We start from the raw sequence: 20,493 nt of genomic DNA, 5'->3' as shown, positions 1-20,493 counted from the left end.
CATAAAGGAAGGTATAAATATAAGTATAAAAGGTGCAAATGTATAAAGATAAGTCACACCTTCCATGTGACATAAAAAGAAGGTGTAGGTGTAGATTTAGGAAGTGACAAAGAAAGAAACCAAGTCACACTTACATACATGCTAATGACAAAATGCACCTTTGTTGTTGATTTCTGAATTAGTTAGGATCTCAAAGATATAAAAACTTAGTTGTTAACAGTCAAATGAGAAAAAGAAAAAAGAGAACAACCAGCTGTTGAGGGAGAAGTATACCTCCAAGTACTGAATATTGGCAACTTTACCAGTTCTCTCAAGTTGCAGTCCACGTGCTAACAAGACCTGCAAAAGATTTAGTTACAATACCATCAACTAGTAGAGGTATGTTGCATGTTGATTCAGGAGAAATATAGTAGAGAAGCTACAACAGGATATGTGCTGGTAGAGGATTCTAGAGATTTCTTTGTAATTATTACCTTAGGGTTAGAATTCTCTATAGAGGGTGACTGATGTAGTGTTTCATAGAATCAATTCAATAAAATCTTTTACCTCAGAGTTTGATCTTTTTTCCAGTTGGTATTACTTTAAGACTGAAAGTATGATAAAAAAGAGAGATTGATGATCTCTTAGTTGATCCTTGTTATTTATACAAGAAAACTACATCAGGAATACCAAGAGGTACAAGAAAAGGCTATATCTAGGTAATTAATGCTAATAAGCAAAACAACTTTTAGGGGAATACCACTAAACCTATCTAAACAAGTTATATAACCAAGATAAATTATTCTAAGACCCCCTCAAAGCTGGAGCATACAGATTGTATGTGCCAAGCTTGGAATATATAAGTTGAATTTGAGGTCTTCTTAGGGATTTTGTTAACACATCTGCTAGTTGATCATTAGATTCAACAAACTCAGTACAAACTTCTTTAGACAACATCTTCTCTCAAATAAAAACAACATTCAAGTTTGTGTTTGGTCCTCTCATGGAATACAAGGTTAGAGGCAATACGCAATGTGGAAAGCTACTTGATTATCACAATACAACTTCATTTGTTGTATCTCACAGAATTTTAATTCTTGAAGAAATTGTTTCACCCACACAAGTTCACAACGAGAGATGTCATATTCACCTTCAACACAAGATCGGGCAACCACATTTTGTTTCTTGCTTTTTCAAGAAATAATGTTGCCTCGAATGAAAACAATATCCAGTAGGAGATACTGGCATCACAATACCAGAAATTTGGGTATCCCTTTTATCTTTGTACAACAGACCTTGTCCTGGAGCCTTTTTGAGGTATCTTAAGATGCAGATGATAACATCCCAATGATCGGTACAAGGATTTTTCATAAATTGAGTTACAACACCCACTGGAAGAGATATATTAGGTCTAGTAATAGTGAGATTGTTGCATAATCAGGAGAATTATTTTGTAACTAAGTGCAGATTTTATTATCTATTTATTAGGACAAATTTGTTAGTGATATGATTTTATTTGATTTGTACATCTTTAATCACCCATTATTTCTTGCTTTCATTACCTATTATTTCCTTCCTTAATTAGGTTGTAAACAGTCTATAAATTGAGACTGTAATCACATTTGTAAATCACATCAGAAATACATTTCATTTATTTCTTTCAACTTAGATAAATAAGCTTTTCAACAAGTCTTATGTATCTCTCTATGTCAAAGAGAGATGCACCTTGATCTATCATTAATTTTTATAGCTACGAGATTCTAGGAGTCATTCCCTATAATACCTATGTCATCAAGATGCACAATTAAGTAAACTCATTTTCCAGGAGGGGTATGACAATACAAATTGAATGATCTGCCTTATAGTGTTTCATTCCAAAAGTTTGAACAATGTAACCGAATTTTCCAAACCAAGCACGCGGAGTGCTTGAGACCATAGAAAGACTGATGTAACTTACAGTAGAAAGAAATAGATGAAATATATTTCTGAGATATTTTACAAATGTGATTAGAGTCTCTATTTATAGACTGTTTTACAACCTAATTAAGGAAAGAAATAATAGGTAATGAAAGCCAGAAATAATGGGTGTTTAAAGCTGTACAAATCAAATAAAATCAAATCACTAACAAATCTGTCCTAATAAATATAAAATGGAATCTGCACTTAATTATAACATAATTCTCCTGATTATGCAACACTTACTATTAAGAAGTGAACTTTAAGCCGAACTCAACCATATAAAGCCAGTTTTATGAGGTGAAGTTAGGCTTAAAGTCCACTTCTTAATATGATATTAGAGCCATTTAAAACCTATCCTAACAAGTGTTTGTTGGGCTTATTAGGCCACCCGCTATCGAGCCATTATCGGGTCACCCATAACATATAATCCCATGCACGAGTTGGTAGTCTCGACGTGAGGGGTGTGTGTTGGAGATCCCACATCGACTAGAGATTAGGACATTTCATAGTTTATAAGTGGGTGCAAACCTCACCTTATAAGTCGGTTTTATAAGGTTGAGTCCGGGTTAAAGTCCACTTCTTAACACTTACAAGCCAAGCAGACAACACCCCTGAGCAACAAATCTAGGAAGCTACTCCATGTAAATCTCCTCTTCTAGATAATCTTGAAGGAAAACATTTTTTATATCTAATTGATGGAGAAGTCAATGACATATAGCTACCACAACAGATAAGAGATGCACAATAGTCATTTTGGCCATGGAAGAAAAAGTTTCACCATAATTAAGGCCATAAATATTATTATATCCTTTTACCACCAATCTAGATTTAAGACGATCAACTTCACCATTTGGCCAACTTTAATTCCATAAACCCAATGACAACCAATAACCCTTTGTCCTGGTAGAAGAGGAACTAAGTCCCACGTACCATTATGTTCAAGAGCCCACATTTCAACAATCATGACATGTCGCCATTTGGGATGATCAAGTGCCTCTTTCATATTTTAAGGAATGGTAATGGAAGATACAAAGAAGATAAAAGAACAATAGGAAGGGGACAAACGATGATACCTTAGAAAATTGTAAAAAGGATGAGGATTGTGCATAAAGCGAGTACTTTTTTGAATGACAATAGACCAACTAGAATCTTCATTATTAGGATATACCTAAGTCTTTATATGGCCTCTAACAATCTCCTCAGACTTCGTTTGGAAAATTTAGTATGTTGTTCAACAGTGTTGTATGACTCGCAGTGAGGCATATCACTTAGTTTTTTTATTGTCACTCGAGTGTTGGGTGTATTTATCTAGTAGTCTAAGTTGATGACATGGTTCTTACAAGCAATGATCATTATGACATCTCACAAGTAAAACAACACTTTTTTCACCACTTTCAAACCAAAGATCTTGGCAAAATCAGATATTTTTTAGGGATTGAGGTAACACAATCCAATGCTCGTATAGTTATCTCTCAAAGGAAATATGCATTGGATATTTTGGAAGAAATTGGGTTGATGAATTCGAAAATTGTTGATACACCCATGGATCCCAATGCAAAACTTCCACCCAATCAAGGGGATCCTCTCTCAAATCCTGAGAAGTACAGAAGATTAGTTGGAAAATTGAATTATCTTACTGTTACTTGTCCTAATATTTCTTTTGGAGTCTGTGGTGAGTCAATTTCTTAATTCCCCATGCAAAAATAATTGGAATACAGTAATTCATATACTGAAATTACATTAAAGGCTCTCTTGGACAAGGTTTGCTATATGATGACAATAAGCATACTAAAATCGTCTATTATTCAGATGCTGATCCACTTTGGATATTGTGTCTCCATTGGTGATAACTTGATCTCTTGGAAGAGCAAGAAACAAAGTGTTGTGGTGAGATCTAGTGCAAAAGAATATAAAGTTATGACCTCAACTACTCGTGAGCTTATTTGACTTAAACAATTACTTAAAGAATTACCATCTGGAGAGGTCAATCAAATGACACTTATATGTGACAACTAGGTTGTTTTTCATATTAGCTCAAATCCCGTTTTTGATGAAAGGACCAAACATATTGAGATCAAATGTCATTTTATTCGAGAAAAGGTTGTGTAGGCAAATATCAAGACCAAGTTTGTTAATTCAAATGATCAATTAGCAGACATTTTTACTAAATCCTTATGAGTGCCTAAGATTGATTATATTTGTAACAAGTTGGGTACATAAAATTATATGCACCAGCTTGAGGGGGAGTGTTAAATATTTCTAGATATGTTAGATGTTTCTATCCATGTAATGGGCTTAGCCCATATTTTTTGCATGTTTTTTTCTCTATATAAACATAACCCTATGTGCTAATTAGACACAAGGGATTTATCCTATTTTCTCGTTTCCTTTATTTTAATAATTAGGAACAATGATGACAAACAAAGAAAAAACGAAAGAATATGATGGAGATAGATGATGATAATTCAATTATAAATAGGATATGGATTACGATTAGATCAAATACCTTTTCTAAGAGCAATATGTCAAACTGAAGTGGAGTCATGTGAAAGAGTTGATGGAAAACGATCCATGGCAAGGGAAGCTGTTGGAGGAGGATTTGAATCATGAGACTTTATAAAGAGTAGGAGAGTCTTTCCACATCTTGCATTCGTAGGTAAGGAGAGGTGGCAGAACAATGTCAGACTGGTTTTCATTTTGGACTAGAAAAGCTCATTTAATAGCCTTTGCTAAGAGTTTGTGTAAACCTAGAGGACACAATTTTAACACTTTTCATCTAGTTAGTTGTCCATCATTGGTCTCATGTGATTTCACCGTCGAACTAAAGACTTGGTGCACTTTGTTAAGCATTGTTGGAGATTTCACATTGATTAAAAATAAGACCAAATTATAGTATATAAATGCATGCAAACCTCCCTTTACAAACTATTTTAATGTTGAGTTAGACATAAATGCTTACTAATATAGTATAAGAGCCTATCCTAGTGAGGTTTGTTGGGTCTCTCGTGTGTCACGCTATCAGGTCGTTGTTGGCCACCCACAAATATGTAGTCCCACACTCTAGATGTTTAGTCCATAATGTGATGAGATGTGTTAGAGATCTCACATTGACTATAAAGATAAGACCAAATTACAATATATAAAGGATGGAAACCACACCTTACAAGCAGGTTTTGTGAGGTTGAGTTAAGCTATGTGCTTGTCTTTGTCTTGTTTGGCAAAGAAATCGTCGTTTGGTCACCGTCCATTGCCATCTTCCACTATCAATCGTTTTGTTTTCCGTTTAGTGCGCCTTGAGGTGCACAATCTAACCCCACTAGTCACATGACCAAACTCTGTTAGACATGCTACCACGCACTGTCCTTCTCTCAGCAAAGCCAAGGTGCGTGTGTCTCATATGACACCTTCTTGTGATTGGAATTCATCTAGACCATTGTCATTCAACTTGTTGGCACCTTATGAGCACATTTTTTTCCTTACAATTTCTCTCTCCTACAACTCAAATTTTCTCTTTATAGAAATGTTTGCCTCTGTCCTCCTTGCCTCTATCCTATTTCAACATGTCTTCGGGAACTACCACCTTTTTTGGTGGGACTCCTACTATAACTTTGAGGAACTAAATGAAAAAATCTAAATCAACTACTTTAATTGAACTTTAGTTCCTTGGCCAAGGTTTTTATGATAACCCAAATGAAGATGGAAGTAAAGTACCATTAGATCAAGATCAATAGTGGAAGAAAATTGATTATCAACTTACTTTTTTACTATAGCAATCAATGGAACCCAATAATTTGAGTACTACTAGATCATTCAAGACCTATAACGCTTTTCGAAAAAGGCTCAAAATATTTTTGCAAACGATATCCAACATCTTTATGATTATGCTAAACAATAGGCCTTTTTAAAGAAAACTAATAATGACAATGTTTTTTATTGCTGAAGCTCAATTAGTAGTTGAAGAATTGAAGATGTTACTGGAGGTTGATTCATTAGATGAGAAAAAAGAAGTTGGATAAGGTTTATATTGTTATGATCCTCCATGCTATGAACCCAAGTTTTGATCATGTTAGGGATAAAATTTTAACTAGTGAGGAAGTTCCTTCTATGTAAAGCTTGAGAACACGACTCCTTCGTGTTCCAACTCTTGAGAGCAGAAATGGTATTAGAGTTTGTTGGGCCTATCGTGTGTCACACGCTATTGGGTCTGTTGGAGATCCCACATCGACTAGAGATTAAGACTCATTGTATATAAGTGGGTGCAAACCTTACCTCATAAGTCGGTTTTATGAGGTTGAGTTAAACTTAAAGTCCACTTTTTAATATGGTATCAGAGCCATTTTCGAGCCTATCCTAGCGAGAGTTTGTTGGGCTTATCAGGCCACCCGCTATTGGACCGTTATCGCACCACCCATAATATATTATCCCACGCACGAGTTGTCACTCTCAGAGTGAGGGGTGTGTGTTAGAGATTCCACATCGACTAGAGATTAGGACATTTCATTGTATATAAGTGGGTGCAAACCTTACCTCATAAGCCGGTATTATGAGGTTGAGGAGGTGTGTCGAAAATCCCTCATCGACTTGAGATAAGACCAAATTACAGTATATAAGTGGGTACAAACCTCACCTTGTAAGTTGGTTTTGTAAGGTTGAGTTAGACATAAACCCACTTACTAATAAGCATGACCCAACCCAACAAATCATGAAGCTTTGAATCCATCCATAGTAGAACATTGATTCTTCTTAGCATTCTAATTTGTGTTTGTATTCTACTTGTTGGAATTCTCACATGTCAATTTCGAAAGCTTTGTTGGTCATCCTAGTCATATTTAAGTTTTCTTCTCCTCAAAGTTGTTGGTCCTGTGTTATCTATTTTTGGGACTCCAATCATCATGACAAAGAAACTGAATGACAAACTATTCATCATGGTCAACTTCTATGGAACTTTGGTTATTTTCACAGGGATTCTTCAACGAACATCTTGAAAAACAAAGTGAAAGGCCAAAAGAAACCCAAATTAGTGAAAGAAACCGACCTTCCAAAATACCAGTACAAATAGGTCATAACCTATAACTTGGCCCATATTAGGCACAACCTAGACCAATTTAGCAAATAATCTAGGCCAAGGCTTTTCAAAGCTCATTAAGCTCAAATGATCAGGATTTACACCACCCAAAAAGTCATTGTGGGCCTAAAAGGCCTAGATTAATATTTTCAATATATTAAATGTTTACTTTAATATCCTAAGACAATAAAAAATTTGCACTGGTTTGATGTTTTGTTTTAAATTATTTGCCCCATTAGCCTATTTAACTTCCATATTACAAAGTATATATTTAAATAGGCTTTCAAGTTATGCTAGACCTTTTAGAAAGGCAATCTAGGTTTTTTAAAAATCACATTACGTTAGTAATTAGACAAAACTCAGAATTCAAATTTAAAAAATAAGCCACATTTGTTTTAAGATGAGCCTTAGCCTAGCCTAGCCTGTATCCAATTCCAACCCTGCAAAGGTTATACAGTTGAGTAGCTCTCTTTCTTTTTTCTCCTGGCTAGATAAATCTTCTAAAAATTCAAACAAGAAAATATCATATAAGGCTATGTTCAAATATAAATTATTGTTTCATAAGCATATACAGTAAGTGAGAAAACCCTTGAGAAGTGCTACAGTAACCATATAGTTCACCGGAACAGCAGAACCATGTATTAATGAAGTGCAGGGTCTATATCAGTCTCAGCAGCAGAACCATTCTTAATGGCATTTTTTCTATCTTATTTTCATCTTCCTATCTATCACTACAGAAACAAGGTTGGTTAGTCCTCATTTCAATAGCAGCATGAGAAGACCATTATTTAATCACACCAATTGTCTATACTATGAAAGTTGTTATTTCTTATTATTTTTTCTAGAAAAAGCAAACTATCACCATGAAAGTTTAGGTTTTCACCTCAGCAAAGAAGGCCATAATACTATTCACAAGCATAAGCAAAATAGACTGAAATCCTGGTAGCACAAAATCCTGCACAAAGGAGACAAGTTATTGTAAAGTACCAAAATTTTCAGATATGAGGTACAATACAGTTGATCCTTACTAGTAAAATGGAAACGTGACAATCACTCAAATAAGCAACATTTGACATGAAACTGGTGCGTAGACTTGCATGAAAAACATTTACTCAAAAAGCTATTAATAGAGGAACCTTTTTTCCATTATGCTGAAGGCGTAAAAAACTCTGAAAAGTAAGTTTGAGATATCAAGTAGCTATAAAGACTAAAACCAGTTTGTTTAAACTTAAAATAAATGTTTTCCAAATAAACACCTTTTAAAATGATCACATACTTCAGAAATAGATAGGATGCTTATAAGAAAACAGCTTAATATTAAAATAAGCATATTAGACAAAAACAAGAAAAAAAACAGCAGAAATCTGCTTATTTTAGTAAATATAAGAATTTTTTAATAAAAAAGGACAAAAAACCCTAAGTTGTTGAAAATCCAGAATTTATGAATTCATTATAGGGATCCATTTTTTTATGGTAGCTAAATTTTGGAAAGTAGAATTTAAGGGCCTGCTTTATTTAACAATATATTTTATGTTTTCATTTCTTATTTTGAGTTATAAGACTTGTTTCCATTTTTGATATACATAGGAAATGATGAAAACAATAAAAAAGTATTTTAAGAATATTCCATTCAAAGCCAAAGAGAACAAGGCAGGATTTTTTAAGTTAAAATTGGAAACAGAAAATATTTTCTCAAACCAAATAGGGCTATATTTTTCGAGTTAACAATTCCCCTTTGTTTGGATAGTGATATTCTTGTTCCAGATTATTTTTTGTTTGATTTTTACTTCGGTTATAGGGAAAGGTCCGTCTAATATAATAATCTGTTAGATCTACTTGACGGCATGGGACTTGAGTTCTATTAGTCAGAAATAAGGGATACCTTTCTAGTAATGATCTTCTAACCTAGTAACAAAGGTTCATCATCTTCTGTACCATTTTTAAGATCTGGTCAATAAAGTTCTTTGATTTCTCTATATTTTAATTCTTCAATTTTGTATACAAAACTTATTGACTGTTAGGTAGGAAAATAAGGATAGTACATGGAGGGTGTATCATAGAAGGAAATTTAAAAATAAGGATAAAGGGGTTAGTAAGTGGTTAGGGGGGGTCTTTAAATAAAGACCAACCTGGTGTGGGTGGAGGTTAGTTGATTTGTTGTGTAAAGTTGACAAGATCAAACCTGTGTGAAAGGAACTATATTCCTTTGTAATTCTTTTGTGAGTTCTGAACAGTGCTGGAATAAAACAAAGTTTTTCTTTCTCTTATCTGTGTTCTTTGAATTGTTAGTATCACAAGCACCGCAAACAGGAGATGAACAGTTGCTGGGATATTTCTTTGTTGGGTTATAGTCCAAGATTCACAACCAAATTAGACCCCATGATCCCAAGGAATTGATGAGAGCCATTGAAATTGCGCTGGATGTGGAGTAATCCTTTACGGAAGAAAAAGGGGGCAGCAATGGGAATAGGAATAATGCTCCCTATGGACGTTATCAAGGAGGTATGGGAATAACAGCCCGCACAGAAGTGTATAGGGAAACAGTTGGCAGATTTCGTCTAGCTTGGTTAGCAATGCAAGAAAGGAGTCCTTCAACTCAGGAAGAGAGGTTCGGTCAGGAGGAGTTGCAGGAGAAGGCTCAAGAAACAAGGGGTTCAGGACCCTTCCCTACCCTGAATTTGTGTGACGAAGGGGAAGAGGGAAGATGTTTTCACTGTGGAGGGGTGTATGTGCCAGAGCATCGTTGTCTTGAAATTTTTTTTCGGATAATCATCTGCGCTAAAGAAAAGAGAGTCCCTGCAAAGGTGAACCAAGGTATATTGGGGCAGATTGAGGAGAATCTGGAGGATAAGAAGAGGAGAGGGAGTGTCAACAGATGGATTTATCCATCTTTTCTGCTGGGGTCTAGCACAACCTAACACCATGAAGTTACAAGGGGAAGTGAAGGGAAGAATAACACTGGTGTTGATTGACAGTGGGGCTAGTCACAATTTCATAACTGTCGATCTGGTTAGCCAATTGGGATTATCAGTTGAGCCCACACCATCGTATAACGTGAGGTTAGGTGATGGTCATAAAAAAGAGTTAATGCGTGCTGTCACAATGTGAAGGTGATGCTGGGAAAGTATATGCTTAAGGAGACCTTTTTCCTATTTGAGCTAGGAGGGGTGGATTTGATCTTGGGAGTAGCATGGTTGGCAACTTTGGGCGATGTGAAAGTCAATTGGAAAATGTTGACAATGAATTTCTGCATTAACGGTCAACATGTGCAAATTAGAGGAGACCCTACGTTATCTAGGACTTTGGTGACTCCTAAAGCTTTAAAAAAGGAGGAGATCAAAGCGGTGTCCCTCATATGGGGAATAGAGAGCGCTGACCAGCCCAAGACATATCAGACCGGGAGTGACAAGGAGATCGCTAGGCTAACTTTGAGGCAGACAACAAAATTGAATGATGTTTTGAAGGAATGTGAGGGTTTTTTTTGAAGAAACCAAACATCTGCCACCAATTAGGGAGATTGATCATAAGATTCCAATTAAAGCTAGGATAGACCCAATTAATGTGAGACCATATTGATACCCACATCTACTGAAGACCGAGATAGAGAAACAAGTTGAAGAAATGCTGAAGGCAGGGATAATCAGACCCAACAACAACCCTTATTCAAGCCCTGCAATCCTAGTCAAAAAGAAGGATGACAGTTGGAGGTTTTGTGTGGACTATAGGGCCTTGAATAAGGCAACCATTCTGGATAAATTTCTGATTCCGATAATAGAGGAATTGTTGGACGAATTGTTTGGGGCCAATTACCTAAACCCCCATTTTCACTATGAACAAACTTTTAGAAATGATCTTGAGGTGAAGGAGAGGTTGTACATATGCACGAGAAAATGTTGAGGTTGAGGTTGAGCAAATTCAAGTTGAAGATGATGTGTAATTGTTGACTTAGCTGGAGGAACAAGTTTAAATGATTCAATTCTAGATGCAACTAATTTTGATAATATAGTTTTTGATGATAATGTTGATGGTGATGGTGATGAAGATGACGATGAAGATGGTGATAAAGATGAAGATGGAGATGATAATGTCAAGCTCCAGCTCAAAAAGTTTGGCAACATTTTCCTGATTGTAAACATGCATCGAATAATCCCACATCTCCAAATATCTTGGAGTCTTATCTTGAATTCTTTGGACTCAAGTAGTGATTCTTCCTTAGTGCTCATCTTGAAGATGAAGATGGATCTTCAACTTCAAGTGGTGTGCCTTGCTTCTTCCATCTTTTAAGTCTTATTCCCCTTTTCTCCTTAATCTTGTTCTTTATTTTATGTTCTTATATTTTTTATCTTCATTAACTATTTCTTCCTATTCTTGTTATTCATTCACTCATATGCTCTTAATTCAATTCTTTAGTAGTTCTTAGTTCCTCTTTGTGTTCTTATTATTTACATGTTCATTCGTGTTGTTTAAAACTCTTATTCAAACGTCTTGTATCTGCACTTGTATTCTTCTATTTGTGCTAAGCAGTCAATGCACACTTGATTTCTACCAGTATGAGAGGAATGATTGGGGCATCGGATTAGAAGCACATGGTTTCTACTCCTTCCACTAGTTTGAATAAATTCAAGGTTTTCACAACCTTTCCAAGTTTCATCCCTAGCCAAAAGAAAAATAAAAATAACAGGATTGATTAATTGTTGATGATAAATACAAAAATATTTTAGATACATACGAATCTATTAAATAAATTTTAAAAACATGTATTCTTTCATATACTCATGGTTATTGGCATACTTGCCAATTTCTTCAAGAAAGTATACCTCAACCCTTATTGATTAAAGAAGTAGTTTCAACAATGTACTTACCTCAAAGATAAAAGTACATATTCCCATTGCAGGGCTAGCAAATAAGCCAAATGAAAAGACAGTTAACCTGCAATAAAATTGAAATTTGTATAACTAAGATACAGATACATTGACTCTAATACTAACTATCAAAACCACAAATATTTGGTCTGCTCTATGCTAACTTTTGTAAATATTTAAACAGCAAGCAAGATGCACTTTAATATCCAACAACCACTCTTGTTCTCTACTGCACTATAAATCCATTACAGGCAATCTCACTTAATATAGTTATTGAAAAAGAAAGCCTTTAAAGCATATAACAATAAAGAACCAACTTAAAAGATTTTGCATGTTAGTAGAAGATTAGAATCCGTCTTTGCTCTGAGAATGTTTCCACATTACATTAAGTAATTACAATTTCATGTTTGTTTAAAAATTTAAAATCTAAAATATGTTAAGTCCAGGCAGAAATAAGCTACATTCAACTTTCAATTTTGGAGGCATTCAGAAAATGTTTGAGTAGCTTCATTTGGACTTAAGAAAATAATTGTAACTCCGATGAGCTTTTTTATGTAATTTCAAAAACCTTTTTTATGTGAAACTTATGAAATATAAACATCTTCTAAGCTAAGTCTGGTAAGTTATGCAATAAAAACTTATGATAGCAAAAGCCTTAATACACTGACTTGTAATGTAAGGATTGCCCAAGCTTTATCAAAACTACACATTGGACTTATCTACATTTGATGTGGGAAAAACACACCTCCTTAAAGATGAAATTAAGGCAATCTTAAAATTTTGTATTTGAATCTAACTCAACGTTAAAGGTTAGATCACACTGAAGGGTATCCCCAACAAATATACTTTATTTAAGTTATAACATTAATCGACATGAGAGAATGATCCCTCTTTTACAAATGAGAACCTTCATGAACTGAGAACCCTAAGTTGTGAATGCATTAGAAAATGAGCTTTCTCTAATGCCAAGTCTACTTAGAGTCACCTATGATGATAACTTACTCCAATTGAAACAGTGAAACTCTGACGACCTAACCAAGTTTTTTCTCCAATTTTTCTTCTTTTTTCTTTTATTTGTTTTTTGTCCATTTCTCCTCTTTACACATGTTCTTCATCTAGTTGGAGCTTTATTTTTATAGTTCTTTGTGTTTTTTTAATTCCAAAACCAATTATTTGGTTTCTGTTCTAATGTTTACTTATACAGTATTGTTCCCAATTATATTCCACTTACAAGATAATATCAAGCACCCAAAACCAAAGAATGCATCCTCAAATTAATAAATTAAATATTAGGGTTTTTATAAATTGTTTTTAAGACTTTGTGTGATAACAATCATTAGAATTTTATAAATCTTATGAAGTTAGTTTGCCATTATGATATTTTTAATATATTTGTCATTTTTGTTGTTTTTAAGCATGTGCATGTGGATATAAATTTGTACAAATTTGTCTGCACCATTGGCAACCACGTAATCAATCACACAATCAATAAAAAATCGTTTTGTTCTTCTCATTCTAATTTTGGTCATTTACCTTTCAACACCATAGTGAATCGTTCTCAAACATGGTCCTCAGGTGTTGGTATTGTCCATCGTCTCCCCTCTCTATTCATAATGTCCCTGCAGCTCCCTTTAATCTATCATCCAATTGTAAATTTTACAAGTCTTTTGATTGCATCGTTTCTTTTACTACATATTTTATTTTCTTCCATACAACTGAAAAAGATCATGCTGCTTAGGATGTTCGAGTTTGTAGTGTTTTTATTTCCATTGATGAAAAAATCACCCTCATTGTATAAATAGGAGTGCTCCCAATTCTGCCCAATTATGGCATTTCTACTTGTTCTTATGCTCTCCCTAGGTTAGTCTACTTTAAGACTTAGCCTACACTCTTTCCGAGTGAGCTGGTCTCACCTCTTACTCTCACATATTCCTTATCTCCACTTCAATCCATCGAAACTCCTCTTGAGTTAAGAATGCTTCCGCTCCTCAACTCTCTTTTATCTTCCATCCAAAGAAGAAATCATAAAGAAAACTACTAGAAGAAGAGCATTTTCCATCAATGTCCATAAGAGGCGTGAGTGAAATTCAATAATGGTGATACTAAAGCTTGTGTCTCCTAAATAAAACGAGTGAGACATGTCTCATAACCATAAGAGCTTCAATTTCAGCAATGGAAGGTGTACCTTTCTTATTTTCAATGACTGAGAAGAGAGGTGCATAATTAGACGAAAGTCCTTCAAGAATAGCATCAACATGCTTCTCATGACGCACTGGTACATCTACACTAGCAAGTTCATCAACATAGCTTTTAATTTTGAGTAGATAGTCTACCATTTATTTAGATTCTAGTTTAACAGCACGCATTGCAATACGCAATTGTCATGCTCGAGACTTAGTTTTGAAGTTCAAAATATTCATGAATTTTCTTTCAAACTTCATAAGAATGAGTTGCACCAAGTACATAAGAGAGAACTAATTTGGAAAGTGTGGACTGAAGCCAAACTAGTAATGTTTGATCCTGAACCTCCCAAGCTTCATAGTTAGGATTGATATTGTCAATTGTTCAATCATTTTCAGTCAAAAAACAAGGAGGAACAATTGGATTTACAACAAATGGTCTCCAATAGATATAGTTTGTTATCATTAAGTTTATCAAATATTGATGTAGGGAAGGACTAGGAAGCGGAAGCCAAAGTAGCAGATACGTTACCAGAACAACTAAAGAAAAAGAAACCATAGTACAACTTGCAACGCGGCACAAACAACAAATTAAAAGCAAACCAATTCCAATTCACATAACAAACTGCAAACACAATTAATGTTTCCTGATCACAAATCACACATCGAATTGACAAAACCAAACCAAACAAAATTTTAGAACAATGAGAATGAATAGCAATAGCAAGGATGATCACATCATCATGAGAACAAAGAATAGGAGAAAAAGAAGCACAATGGACAATCATGTTCGAGTGATGGAGAAACTAGATCATCTAAAAGAAACTTTAGATACCATTTTAGAGAAACTGAACGAGAAAATTTTTGTTTATTGTTGAACAACACATTGAAATGAATATTGTAAGTATTTATAGTAGTTGCACCCTTTAATAGTTGTGTGCTACCACCTAGCACCTATGTGCTACCGCTTAGCACCTATATGCTACCGCTTAGCACTATTATCTAATATGAATATTATAATGGACAACTCTACACTAACATACAAGCAAAGAGTTGGAAAAGTTGTACATTAACAACTCTTAGCTAGACATGTGTACATTGATATATAAACAAGTAGCGGGACAGTTGTACACTAACATACAAGCAAATAGTTGGACGTTGTACACTAACAAAAAAGGCAAACAGTTGGACAGTTGTACACTAAAATTTCTTACTAACAACCCTCTATTCTATGGCCCCATCACAAGGTTTTTGTATTGTCCATCTTCCCCCTTTTCTCTCCATTGACAATGTCCTCTATGTTCCTGGCCTCTTTTTAATTTATTATCCATTAATCATCTAATCCTCTATGACTTTGTTTTCTCACAGAACTGAAGTTTTGGGATGGATAATGCATTAGATGTGAGTCCTAGGATCTTTATCAACTTCGGACCTCTACTCATGCTAGCTCGATGGTGGATTCCTCTCTCTAATTATGTTCAATTGGGTCATCAAAACCTTGATAAGTTTCAACACCATGTACCACATCTATCTATGTTTTCAAATTTGTCGTGAATTGTGTAAATTAGGAAAATATAGTCATAGTCTTTCCCTAGGAGTGTCCCAAAAGAATATTTGGGGATCGAATTATGTTAACTCTACTTTGGGATTTCAATATTTGTAACTTTCATTGATTATTCTTGATGTAATTGGTTTTCTTAATGAAAAATTGTACCATGTTTTCCATATTTCAATCCTTTTATAATAAAGAAAAAAAAATTGGTGCTTCTACTTGTACTTTTAGTAGTGATAATGTTGGTAAAAACCCCTTTGATACTTTTCAGATTTCATGCCTTTCCATAGTATTCTTCATCAAAAGTGCACCTAATCAAAATGCAATGACAGAGCACAGGAAGAGACAACTTATTGAAATTACTCACTCTTTTACCTCATGGTTATGTTCTCAACAATTTTGGAGTGATGTTCTCATTTTGTGCTATATTGTCACTCTATTTTGTTCCCTCGTCAACTTTTCCACCCCTTAACTCCTTTAGTCTTTAGATCTACCTTTTTTGTTCACAATCTTAGTCTTGGCCTCGATAAACTATCAACAGTCTCATAAGTGTCTTTTTAGGCTACCTATTTCTCAAAAAATGTATAAGTGTTTCTTATCCTCTCTGTCACTATTTGATAACATTTGATGTCACCTTTTTGAGTTTTCTTTCTACATACAAGTATATGTTGATGTCATTGTCACCTTTGACTTACATTTGATGTCAACAAGTAGTATATGTTGATGACATTTTCCTTACAAGTAGCGATCATCATTGCATTTTACATATAAAACAACTTTGTCATTATTTTCGGTTAGATATTGTTAAGAATAAAGAAAATAAATATAGGATTGATATCCCTTGTGTAAAATACACACATAGGAGTCTTTATTTATAGATGAGAATAATAACATAAACAATAAGATAATAACAAAATAATATAAACTATGGGCTAAGCCCGTTACATTCAACAAATATTATAGAAATTGTTAGATATTTCTATTTATGTAATGAGCTTAACCCATATTTTTTGTATGTTTTTCTATATAAACATAATCCTATGTGTTTAATATACCTAAGAAAATTTATCTGATTTTTTCTTTTCCTTTATTTTTAATATGGTATCTAGAGCATAGGTTTAAGGTTCAATTTTCTTTTAGTGAACCCACTGTGCACCGGTGTTTTCCAGCCACCGCCCCACCACCTCCTTGCCGCCAGAGCTACCATCACCACCACAATCGTCACTGTTGCCGCCAATTGGTCAGCAACTGGATCTGCGCTTGTCATCTAGGGCTTCTTCTGCTGCCATTATGCCTCTTGTCCAAATTGTTCCATCACAAACATCTATTGTTGGTCCTCCTCATCTAATACATTAGGACAACATACTATTTTCAATGAATTTCTCAAATGGTATGAGGATCGTCAAATCTCTATTTCTACTCCTTCTGTTGCACTCACAGGTACATCTTTTGTTGGTCTCACTCACTTTACTTTCCTTGGCCCTTGGGTTTTAGACTAAGGTGCCACATATCACATTACTGGTAATAAATATTTTCTCTCTTCCTTGTCTACTTCGTGTTATTGATCTTCGATTACCATGGCCAATGGATCTAGGGTTTCATCGCATGGTGTTGGTACCATTAATATTTTTCCTTCGTTATCTATTGATAATGATCTTTATGTCCCTGGGTCTCCATTTAGCTTATTATCCATTAGTCGTCTCACTCGTTCCCTTGATTGTATTATTTCTTTTACCAAAGATTCTGTTTATTTACAGAACCGGAGTTTGGGACGGATAATTGTCCTCGCATAAATTTATAACCTACAAATTTATGCACATTAATTACCTTTCTGCTATCAATGATAACCTAGGAAACATATTTGATGGACAATGTTAAAAGCTTGTGAAGGTCTGGAATCAGATTGTGAACAAAGCAAGTTGAGCCAAACATACGAGGATCAACTGTATTAAATGTAATGAGGAAAAAGGCTGATCAATAAAGACAGCTATGGGGCAGCATCAACTCATAAGTGACGGGGAATGTTGCCATGGAGAAGAGTACAAGTGGTCTATTCCAATGCCATAAATTGATAAGATAAATTATCACGTGTATTCTCACTATGAAGAGAGCATATAGAAATACCAAATTGGGTTTTCATTTCATGATAAAATTTCTCAGATAAAATAATTTGGAACTACTTTTCATTAAACATAATCAACATAAGATGCAAAAGTATCAATAGATGGAACGAAATATTTAAAATCAGTCAGAGTAACAACAAGAGAAGGACCTTGTATTCTAATAATCAAGTAGAACTCATACAAATAAACATAACTAAAGAAAACTAAGGCTTAAACCATCCAGGAACATAACACTTAAGATTTGATAAATAATAAAATCCAAAAGCACTAAAAATATAATCTTACAGAGGCTGATCGGATGCCTTAGCTCCAGCCCTAATAAGACAGTAACTAGTTCCACCCATTATTGATGAAAAGATACCCAGTAGGATTGCAAATATATTATGACCTGTCTTAGCATATGCATTGCTTGCTTCCTTAGCTTTGACTAAGTGTCCTGCAAAATTTAAATTCTGAAATTAGGAAGAGTAGTTAAAGTATATGTACTATTCTCTTGAACCTAGATGATGCAGGCTACATTGCCTGCAGTCAATTACTAACTACACAAAATATTACCTCAGACCTCCTGTAACAAACAGGTCAAAGGCATGTGGTAGTCTTTTCTCTTTTCTAAAAACGTGGGGCATATAGAATGCAAGTCAAGAAAATTTGGCCCATAAATTTGAATTTAAAACCCAATGTATTCTTAAGTCTAAATCACATGTAAGAATATTATAGTTGAAAGCCACAAGCATACCAATAAAATTATACAAAGGAGAATGCAATAAAAAGACTAAGAATGGAAACAACTATTATACCTTCTGTAGCAAGCATTTCTCGGAAGAAGAACAACACACCAAAGAAACAGCAGGCAAGACCTGAACAACAGCAGCTTTGAATTAATTAATCATTACTTACAAATGATAACAAATGCTTACTTTTATACATATTAACTTTCTGTCCTTGTATATATAGAGTAATATGAAATTTATACTTGTAACTTCAGAATTATGAAATAATTAAGAATTTTCAATTTAGTTGTTTCTACTGTAGGCCATAAATATCTTATTACAAGTTGACTTGTTAAGAATTTATATCCAAATATAGATTGTCATTGCTTGAATTTTGAAGTCTGACAAACTTGTCCAAGTAGAATGAGGTTTAATCGGGTGCCCTATTTAAGGTTTTGTACACCAATAAGGTTCAGTTGTCTTTGGGGCATCCGTAAAAATACGAGTTCAGTGTTTCAAGTTTGCCATCATGTTCTACCCCATCTTATACGAGGATGAATTGTATAAACAGAAAGATGCCATCAAATATAAGATCTTATAATTTCGTAACAGATAATTACAGTTAATATCTTACAATTAACAGTTTGCAAACTTCTTTATAAACAAGAAATAACTTTGTAAGAATTTAGGCTACAAGTATGGAAGTAATTCATAATACAAACAAGTACTGGAGAAAAGGTATTGAAAAATAATTAAGTAGAAAATCAGAATTTAAAGTTTCTCTCCATTCCATAAATTTAAAATAGAAGGTAATTTAAGAGCAGAACTGTCACATCTTACTTGCAATATCAGCAACTTTTAATTTATCATGCAAAAAGACCCTGGCCATAATTGAAGCCATAATAGGAACTGTAGAATTCAATACAATGGCCTGAGAGAAAGGCAACCTTTGAGAGCTGAAAATAACACATTCTTTTATTAAAGTAATTGGCATCCCATGAAATCCTCAATGAGCAAAAAAATAACTTCAAATACGATCCCAACAACATTGTTATAATTCAAAAAGTAAAGAGTTAATCCTATAACAACATGTCCTCATACTCCTCAACAAAATGAAGTAGCATAAAGCAAAAACAAAGTTCTTATCGAAACTACTCATACACATCTTCACAATCATCTTCCACACTGTTTTTTTGGGATATTGACCTTATAGCATGTTATCTCATTCAATTGCATGTCATCATTTGTTCTTAATGATCGGGTACCCATTCCTCATTTCCCTCTTTACATTCTTCCTCCACATGCTTTTGGTACTATAAGTTGTGTACATAACCTCACACCTAGTTACGTTAAACTCTCTTCCTATTAGATGGAGTTCCCATATCCAGGCTGGGTTAAAATTAACATTGATGGGGCTGTTAGGGGATATCCTGATCTTGCTACTTGTGGAGGTATTTTTCTTGGGAGTATGGGGGAGATTATTGGTGCTTTCTCTGCGTTTCTTGAAGTTTAGACTGTTATAGTTGTTGAGTTATATGGAGTTAAACATGCTTCGGAGGAAGCTCAAAAGATGGGGCTTACTAATGTATGTGTTGGAGATCCCACATCGACTAGAGATTAGAGCCTTTCATAGTATATAAGTGGGTGCAAACCTCACCCCATTGAGCCGGTTTTATGGGGTTGAGTTAGGCTTAAAGTCCACTTCGTAATATGGTATCAGAGCCATTTCGAGCCTATCCTAGCGAGTGTTTGTGTTGGGCCTATCGTGCCACCCGCTATCGGGCCGCTATCGGACCACCCATAATATATAGTCCCACGCACGAGTTGGTAGTCTCGGCGTGAGGGGGGTGTGTTGGAGATCCCACATCGACTAGAGATTAGAGCCTTTCATAGTATATAAGTGGGTGCAAACCTCACCCCATTGAGCCGATTTTATGGGGTCGAGTTAGGCTTAAAGTCCACTTCGTAATAGTATGGCTTGAATGTAATTCTACCTTGGTTTGTGCTGCGTTTACTGCTAGGACTAATGTTCCGTGGATGCTTCGTAATCGATGGAATACTAG

At 34.6% G+C, this 20,493-nt stretch overlaps 1 protein-coding gene across 6 annotated transcripts in view; it reads right to left on the bottom strand.

Moving 5' to 3' along the window:
- LOC137831000 (uncharacterized) overlaps positions 1-20,493 on the bottom strand; it is a 40,171-nt gene that overhangs the window by 739 nt on the left and 18,939 nt on the right. For 5 of the 6 annotated variants that reach the window (XM_068638470.2, XM_090303110.1, XM_068638472.2 and 2 more), the window contains 6 exons: positions 19,271-19,386; positions 18,518-18,577; positions 18,006-18,156; positions 11,866-11,932; positions 7,887-7,958; positions 274-339 (listed from right to left, as the gene is read on the bottom strand). In XM_068638470.2, the coding sequence (XP_068494571.2) occupies positions 274-339; positions 7,887-7,958; positions 11,866-11,932; positions 18,006-18,156; positions 18,518-18,577; positions 19,271-19,386 (532 nt within the window). Of the gene's footprint in view, positions 1-273; positions 340-4,444; positions 4,582-7,886; positions 7,959-11,865; positions 11,933-18,005; positions 18,157-18,517; positions 18,578-19,270; positions 19,387-20,493 lie in introns of those variants that run through there. The other variant, XR_016521357.1, reaches the window with a different exon arrangement.

This window comes from Phaseolus vulgaris, chromosome 6, assembly GCF_051622355.1.
Source record: "Phaseolus vulgaris cultivar YP4 chromosome 6, ASM5162235v1, whole genome shotgun sequence".
NCBI lineage: Eukaryota > Viridiplantae > Streptophyta > Magnoliopsida > Fabales > Fabaceae > Phaseolus > Phaseolus vulgaris.
Note: the sequence above shows the minus strand (reverse complement) of the source record. Positions and strands in the feature narration are given on the sequence as shown.